Raw genomic sequence first — 9,514 nt, 5'->3', positions numbered from 1 at the left:
AATTAAGAGGGTCGTGACAGTTACAATGTGTTTTCCTTTTGTGGAATATTAACATAAATTGAATATCCTAATACATGTATGCAAAACAAAAACCCCCAAAAAACCCGTATTTCTTTAGAACAATAAGGCTCAAAATCTGGACAAAAACTAGTGTAGAAAGTTACACCATTGAGCTTATCTAAAACAAGTGTACTTAGTGTATACTTAGTCATAATTTATATATTGTTAAGGAATCACTAATGGGCATTGGATTTTCAATATCATAACAACAACAAAATATCCATAGAGCTCTGCTTAAATATGATATTTGGTGAGGGATTGAAACGTTGTGTTGGTATTGAATGCAAATATATCATATACTCTTAATTACAAACCACTTACCACCACATTCTTCTATGAAATCGAAGTCATGCTCTACCCTGATTTCTCGTTTTGAAGTTGTTTGTCTTGCTACATGATGACAGATGGCGGTTGACGTCTTTAGTCGTACAGTTTTATCATTTTACCTGATTCAATACCTATGTGCCGGTTAATATTTAAGGCGCCATTCCTCCTTCAATTAAAAAAACGGATACCAAAATGACACATAGAAACGGAAACATACCTAATATCGAACTCGTTTAAAGAGTATCTATTGGTCTCAATCTTCCAAACCGTTTATCAAAAATTAAATAATCGCTAATATTTTTAATAACAAATATCGTGGTTACCCTTATATCTATAGTGTCATGTCAGAAAATAACGTACATGTCCCCATCTTTGCAACCAAAATACCATTAGGTCCGCGTTTAGGTATAGCACATTGTCCTACATTTCTAAACGAATATATATCAAAAAATAAACCTACCACTATTATTTATTTACATGCATCTGATGTAATGCACGCTAGAACACCCAATCAATTTAAAAGTATTATGAATCAACATATTAGGATGCTCAATCATCCTACAAAACATTTAAAAGTTCAACCTTTACGAGTAATTTGTGTAGTAATTAAGCAACGTGGGAATCTAAATCAAACATGTACGATCACGAAAAATAATTGAAGTAAGTTGGATGAAAAAAATGGCAAACAGTCTATCCTCTTTGTCTTAGAGAAAATATTTTGGGAATCGGTAATTTATAAAAATGTATATATTCTTCATATAATTTCTGAAACTGTTAGCAAAAACTGTTCACATGGACGTAGAATAAATCGCAATCAGACAAACCTACGTACAATATTTCGGACCTAAATACTTACAAAAAACGTCAGTCATTATCAGCTAACTAATCATCTTTCTTTACCTGTTGATACATTTTATCAAATTTTGTCAAAACTTTCCATAGTCCAGTCCTAAGTAGGAAATCGTTTAAATTATAGTTGCATAATGTTAACTGTTTCCCAAAATTGATCACCTCAAGATCATAGAAACCATTTCGTTTAAATAAAATATGTCAATAGGGGTTTTGATTTTGTAAATATTGCCGGTATTCTTAATGATCATTCCGTTAATTTATACCTGGTATTGACATTACTGAAGTCTCTCTAATGAATAAAGTTTTGAAAAAATAAATTAAAGTATATGTTTAATCATAGCGAGGTGTGTGCAGATGCTAATATCAGTGACAATGCGTCTGCCTCATGAAAGTGTAGTAACAAAATATACAAGTATGGCCCTATTTCCAATGTTTTAAGAGGCGATCTTAACATTGTCCAGAACCGAGAGGTGAAATCATGCCTTAGTTATGGACTCACTACGAACTTACTGTATACAATGAATAAAACGAGAATCCTGAGATTTTTTTTTAACTCAGGAATGAACATAGTTAATATTCGTCCTATTCAGCATTTAAAAAAAACGCATGACTCCTAAAAAACAACCATTATACATGTATCTGTGATTAGTAGAATCTTGTAGTGACCTCTCTACAAGCAGAACGAAATAAAATAAAAGCCCCAACTATGTACTGGCTTCCAAAGCTGCCCAAAATACCTTCCAGATATATTTTTACTTCGTTCTAAAGTCATTGTTCTGCGATTTTACTGTTTGTTCTACTTACTAGTACACTTGGAACATAATCTGATAAATAAATCGTTCAATTAAGGCCTTTGTAAATTGGAGAATTATTTACTTTTGAAAAGTAAAAACTTCGTTGTAAGTATCTGATATCCTATCAATTTGGTGTTTTCAAAACCGTTCAAAGTTTAGATTGTTGTACCCTATAAGTCGCATTGTCTCATAATTTCATGTTGAAAAAAATACAAATCTAATTAAATGGGCATTTATAAAGTCAGCATGTTAAAACCCTTTTAGGTCTTGTTTTGAATAACAACAAACAAAAATAACTGTGTCAATTGGACCTGTTAGGTACAATCAGTGTAAATGTTTACTAGATAATATTTTTGTTAATTAATGATATTCAATATATCGTCATATTATCGGAATTCATATGAAAACTTACATCGCACCACTCATTGCAGACCTGTATTTTGTTTTGTGATACATCATGAATCATTCATTTAACTAAGCATTGTCAAAAATTATTATAATTATATAAAATGTATTTTGTATTTAATTTTGCTTTGCTGTCGATTTACATTATACTTCCACAGTGTACATTCGTTTTAAAATTGTTGCCGCGGTAGCATTTGTTTATGCCTTGGAAAGAGATGATTTAAGATAATACACCTTGACGGATATTATTAGTTTAAAAATCACTTCTTTTCAAATACATTTCATGCATGTAAAAACATGAAAGACTACTGGAAATATGATTCATTATTCGACAGTATCTAACTAATGATTCGTTTTGCTTGAGCATGCTTGTCGATAATAATAAGCTTGACTTTGTTAATGGTACGGTACATCTGATTGTGGTTAAGTACTTCAAACTAATGAAATTACCCTCTCCTTATGTTTATGTGAAGACAGATTTGTGTGATACATAGATATATATCTTTCATAGATAAATTTTCAATTTGATACAAATATGCAATAGAAACTTATAGTACTGACATTCTTTATATTTGAAGTTTTCGTTTTAATTTTTTTATGTTAATGTTTTACAAAACACCTTACATTTATACATACAATAACTTCCGTTTCCTTTATTTCTTTATAAGTACGGTACAACTTACTCCCTGATGTTTTCTCCGAATCGGACATAGGGATCTACGGACCTATCAAACATATCCCCTTAAAAACGATGAATTTTGCTATTTTCAAGCGTAACCAGTTGATGTAGGTTTCACTGTTTCTCTTTGTTTGAAGTAGTAGTATACATATGTATAATATGAATAAATATCAAAGACACCAATAACAGTTTACAGCAACACAATTATCACAAATCCGCAGAATCGTGAAAAAAACGGTCTCTATTAATCATTTTGAAATAATCTTAACTGGTTTGATGTTGCGTTATCTCTGTTGCATATTAGCATACGTCAAATATTCTAATTATAATTTCGTTTTTCTTCAGGAAAAGATGGAAGAAAGCGAAAGCGGAAAGCAACAAAGCTTTGGATTTGGGTAATGTATACTAAATTTCAAATTAAATACAAAGCAGAATATGTTTTAAAAAGTTCATAATTATGACATTTTTACGAGTCATTTATGTAATAACATATCAAGACAATTTTATTATTTTGAATCTTAAATCAGTGTTTCAAATACAATATCCTTATACTTATCAAATGTGAATCCATATATTTTAGCCATGTGTATAAACAAAATGTGTGTTTACTTATACTGAAACTGAGGAAATAGTATCTTCGGAAGAGGCTTATCGTTCAAAATTTAAAAAAAAAATGAAAACAACACGTTACAAATTCTATGCGTTCAAAGCACTTTTCCTGATCAATCTTCATCAGGAACGTTCAAAGCCGAATGCTCAAAAGCCAAGGATGTAGAAGATTCTAACAAATCGCTGGCTTTTCTATCTTTATATGGATAGTCAACAGTAACCTAATCATCGATAAAAAATAAAACAGTTTTCAGTTATGATTTTGGTAGTTGTATTTGCACGACGGACGCACCAGGATTCACACATGATAACAGGGGGTAATACTCAATCTTCCGTCTTCTGTGTTATATTGTTTTGATCGACTATTGGTAACGTCGTTGCTATTTTACCAATTAATCTTCATTATTTTGTTTTGCTTAATTTCTGATGTAAACCTTTCAATGTATTCAAAAGCAAACTCTTGTTTGTAGCAAACCATTCGAACTCTTTGAAAACGGATCTTTATCCCCGTCCGTGAATATCATTCGTTTTGTTTTTTTCAAAAGTCAACCAAACCTGATATTTGCCGCACCATTTAACAGTTACTTTTTATTATGACGATATATTATCATTATTATAATTGCTATCATCATTTTTACATAGAAACGAAACAAAATTGACCTATCGATCTTTTATTATTTTTTTTCTATTACAGATGTCTTCCTATTTCCAAAAAAAAAACAAAAACATGTGAGTTATGAATATTTGTGTGACCAATTTCGTTCTTACTTTACAAAACCATGTTTCAGATACAATTTGAAAGACTATATTTTTTTTATATTTTGCATGGTATGATAACATTCGAAATAAGGATACATTGATTTACTTTATATTTTGTAACACATTTAAATGTTACCTTATTTGTTGGTCAGTGTTCATTCTTCACTGTTTATCATTTATTGCTATATAAAATACAGGCTGACAATTTTGTTATTAAAACGTGCTTTCCGTGTCTAAATGCCTTCATAGTATGTTTATAATATTTGCTTGAAATAATCAGTATATTGATAATGGAAATAAGGAATGTGTCAAACAGTCAACAGCACAACAAGCACCAGTAACAGCCATCACTGGATCTTCAACGCAGCGGAATATCCAACACATGGAGGCGGGCTTCATCTTACCTATAATCACAAATGTGTACTTGTTCATCGAAAATGAACGTCACAGTTTACATATATATCAAACAAAATTATAAAAGGTACAAGACTAACCAAGGCCAGAGACTCCTGTCGTGGGATAGGCGCAAACATGAGTCGGGATTAAACATAGTTTGTGATACATCATTCCTTCCCTATACCTCTAGCCAATGTGGAATATTCAAACACGCATCAATACGCACAGTAAAACTCGGTTTAAAAGAAGTCTGAATATGATATAAGAAGAAGTATCAGAAAAACAAATATGCAAAATGACAATGATACATTAATTAAAAAAGGACTACTAGTACTTACTGACATACCAGATCTAGACCTCAATTAATTTGTTGGAGGATTATGCCGCATCGTGTTAAAATCAAGCACAATCACTGCGGATTTATATATATCATGATATCAGAAGTATACGAAAAGAACATAACTGTATCAAGAACATAGATATAGGAAGATGTGGTATGAGTGCCAATGAGACAAATCTCCATCCAAGTAACAATTTATAAAAAGCCATTATAGGTCAAGGTACGGCCTTCAACATGGAGCATATTATAACTGTTTATAATAAAGAGTTCTCATACCACATGTATCAAAACCTCATTTATTTAATGACAAAAAGTACACATACACAAGAATTGATAAATAATCATGATTCTTATTCACAACATTCAGATGACACACAAACAAATACTTGTGAAGATACAATGTTCTTTTGAACTAGAAAATAATGTTGCTCACAGAATATGGTTGCATAGTAATTCGTGAACCTCGCGATGAATCTTGTGTAGACCAAACGCGCGTCTGGCGTATCAAATTAAGCCTGGTACCTTTGATAACTATTTACACCACTGGGTCGGTGCCACTGCTGGTGGACGTTTCGTCCCCGAGGGTATCACCAGCCAAGTAGTCAGCACTTTGGTACCTTTGATAACTAATTATATAGTTCTTAATAAATAAAAAAGAAAAAAAAAACAGAAGTTTGCACTACACATAACAGACATTCAAAGTTCCTTCTAGTAAGATGTACTTAGTTGATCAGTTATTAATCCTGTTTATTGTATATTTTGCAAAACGAATCTTGTTTCTTTTTTTTTTATTATAGAAAAAGACAGATGAAACAAAAAGGAGAATCGGGTAATGCAAATGCGTTTATTATCCGAACAATGTAATAAAACAAGAAAGAAAGTATATGTTATAACTAGCTTACGATAATGATATATATACTTCTAATCGTAAAATAGTTCTAAGATATACTATTTTAGCCGTTTTGTTCGTTTTCCTTGGAGTTTGGTATTGTTGTTATCTTATTTTTTACCAAATAAAATTGAGAATGGAAATGGGGAATGTGTCAAAGAGACAACAACCCGACCACAGAACAGACAACAGCAGAAGGCCACCAACAGGTCTTCAATGCAGCGAGAAATTCCCGCACCCGGAGGCGTCCTTCAGCTGGCCCCTAAACAAATATATATACTAGTTCAGTGATAATGAACGTCATACTAAACTCCAAATTGTACACAAGAAACTAAAATTAAAAATAATACAAGACTAACAAAGGCTAGAGGCTCCTGACTTGGGACAGGCGCAAAAATGCGGCGGGGTTAAACATGTTTATGAGATCTCAACCCTCCCCCTATACCTCTAGCCAATGTAGAAAAGTAAACGCATAACAATACGCACATTAAAATTCAGTTCAAGAGAAGTCCGAGTCTGATGTCAGAAGATGTAACCAAAGAAAATAAACAAAATGACAATAATACATAAATAACAACAGACTACTAGCAGTTAACTGACATGCCAGCTCCAGACTTCAATTAAACTGATTGAAAGATTATGTCTTCATCATATGAATATCAGGCACAATCCTTCCCGTTAGGGGTTTAGTATCATACCATCATAACATATATGAGAAGAACATAACCCGTGTCATGCCAACAACTGGTTTTTAAATAAATGTGTTTAGTGCAGATGCAAAGACCTTATAAGTGAATCAATATCAACGCCAAAATATGCAATCTTTAATGACCTGACAACAGTATCGTAACTATATCCCTTCTTAATAAGTCTATTTAAAGGTTTTGTTAGTTTCAGAGGTGAATACTGACATTTTTGTGCTTTATAAAGAATATTTCCATAAAAAATTGGATGTGAAATACCTGAACGTATAAGAAGTCTGCATGTTGAGCTATATTTACGAATGATGTCCTTATACCGATGATAAAATTTAGTAAATGTTTTGACTAGTTTGTGATATCGAAAACCCTGGTGTAATAATTTTTCAGTAATACATACATTTCTCTCGTTAAAATCTAAAACATTGTTACATACACGAGCGAATCGTACAAGTTGAGATATATAAACACCGTAAGATGGTGACAAGGGAACGTCACCATCTAAAAATGGATAATTAACGATAGGAAATGAAAAATCATCTCTTTTATCATATATTTTAGTATTAAGCTTTCCGTTAATGATATAGATATCAAGATCGAGGAAAGGGCAGTGGTCATTGTTAGTATTAGCTTTATTTAAAGTAAGTTCAACAGGATAAATTTCTTTAGTATACATACTGAAGTCGTCATTATTGAGAGCCAAAATATCATCCAAATATCTAAAAGTATTATTAAATTTGTGTATCAGATGTTGTTTCGATGGGTCTTTACTGATTTTTGTCATAAATTGTAACTCATAGCAATACAAAAAAAGGTCCGCAATAAGTGGTGCACAGTTAGTCCCCATTGGAATTCCGATAACCTGACGATATACGGAATCTCCAAAGCGAACAAAAATGTTATCTAGTAAAAATTCAAGGGCATATATAGTATCAAAGCATGTCCAATTGACATAGTTTTTTTGTTTATTGCTACTAAAAAATGACCTAAAAGAGTTTGAACATATATATTCACATTCTGACTTTTTAAATGCCCATTTAATTAGGTGTGTGAATTTTTTCTTAATGAGAATGTGAGGCAATGTGGTATATAGGGTAGAAAAATCAAAACTTTGAACAGATTCAAAATCACCAATATATGCATGCAATTTATCAAGTACTTCCAACGAGTTCTTGACACTCCAAAAGTAATTAATTCCACTATTTTCGAAGGCCTTATTTGAACAATTTATTATCAGGTTTTTGATTGTACCAAGTGTACTGGTAAGAAGAATAGACAATTTAGTAGTGGAACAATGGCTTGAAGACGAAATGAATCTATATTTGTAAGGTGTTTTGTGTAGCTTCGGAAGCCAATACATAGTTGGGACTTTCATTGTATTTGGTTCTGCTTGTAAAGCGGTACCTAAAAGTTTATGTTTGTTACAGATGTCGTTTTCTGAAAATGGAGTCAGTTGGAATGTTGGTGAATTGGTGATTTCTTTTTTCAGAACCTCAATGTAAAATTTACGTCAAACAATAATAATATTATTAGCAGCTTTATCGGCCGGGACAAAAACAAATTCCTTGGCTAGTTCTTTTAGTTTATGTTTGATACGAGAAATAGGTTTATTGTGGTTATTGTTAAGAGTAAAATGTTCTTTAAAATGTTGAATACGTATATCAACTATGTTCATTACTGATTTAAAAAAAGAGTCCAAAGATTTTTTGTCAGCTTTTTCCCGTTTTATCCATTTCAAACAGTAAGTATGGAGTGAGTCGTGGATGATATTACGACACTCATTCCAATTAATAATTGACGGGGGACGATATTTAGGTCCTTTACTGAGGAATGATTTTAACTCTCGGTCTTGAACGATGTTAAGATCTCCTGTTATAACATGGGAAATGGGTCCATAAATGTATTCGGAATTACTGCAATTACATGAAGTAGGTGTATTTTCACTGATATTAACATCTTTACACAATTGGCTATAATTAAACACAAATTTCCGGGTAGATTTCTTGTAAATAAAACAAATAAGAGGGAGCTCAGTATTATCAAAATATCCCGGAATTTGTTCTTTAACAGAATGGTCGTTAAAAATACCGGCAATATTTACAAAATCAAAACCTTTATTGACATACTTTATTTTAATAAACTGTTTTTTATGATCTTCAGGGCGATCAATTTTGGGAAACAGTTTAGAATAACAATATGCCATTATAATTTGAACGATTTCATACTTAGGACTGCTATATGAAATTGTGTTGCAATCCTCTAAAATTTCATTTAACTTATTAACCGGTAATGAACAGAGCTTTGTTAACAGATAATGTCTGCCGTTGTTTTTTGAAATAGAAATTAGGTCCGAAATATTGGTATGATTGGTCCGAAATTTTCTTTGATTGCGATTTTTTCTACGACCATGAGAACGGTTTTTACGAACAGTTTTAGAAACTATATCCAAAATGTTAACAGAATCGGTTCTTGATATATTACCAATTCCCATGATATTATCATTAAGACCGAGAGGGTAGACAGTCTGTAATTTTGTAATCCAATTTAATTCAATTATTTTCCGCGATCGTACAAACTTTGAATGAGATTCACCAGGCTGCTTATTTACTACTTCTAAAGGTTGAACTGCTAAATATTTAATAGGATGATTGTGCTTCTTAAGGTGTTGATAAATGATACTTTTGAATTTATTGGGTCTTTTAAAAC

General features: G+C 31.8%; 1 protein-coding gene across 1 annotated transcript in view; it reads left to right on the top strand.

The window, feature by feature from the left end:
* The first annotated feature begins 932 nt into the window (after positions 1–932).
* The window catches only part of LOC127714024 (uncharacterized), a 50,642-nt gene continuing 42,060 nt past the window's right edge, over positions 933–9,514 (top strand). Inside the window, exons 1-2 of the mRNA XM_052219973.1 lie at positions 933–977; positions 6,019–6,050. Coding sequence (XP_052075933.1) covers positions 933–977; positions 6,019–6,050 — 77 coding nt within the window. The remainder of the gene's footprint in view (positions 978–6,018; positions 6,051–9,514) is intronic.

The sequence above is a fragment of the Mytilus californianus genome, unplaced genomic scaffold, assembly GCF_021869535.1.
Source record: "Mytilus californianus isolate M0D057914Y unplaced genomic scaffold, xbMytCali1.0.p SCAF_9, whole genome shotgun sequence".
NCBI classification, from domain to species: domain Eukaryota; kingdom Metazoa; phylum Mollusca; class Bivalvia; order Mytilida; family Mytilidae; genus Mytilus; species Mytilus californianus.
The sequence above is the reverse complement of the archived record's forward strand: the minus strand, read 5'-3'. Positions and strand labels throughout refer to the sequence as shown.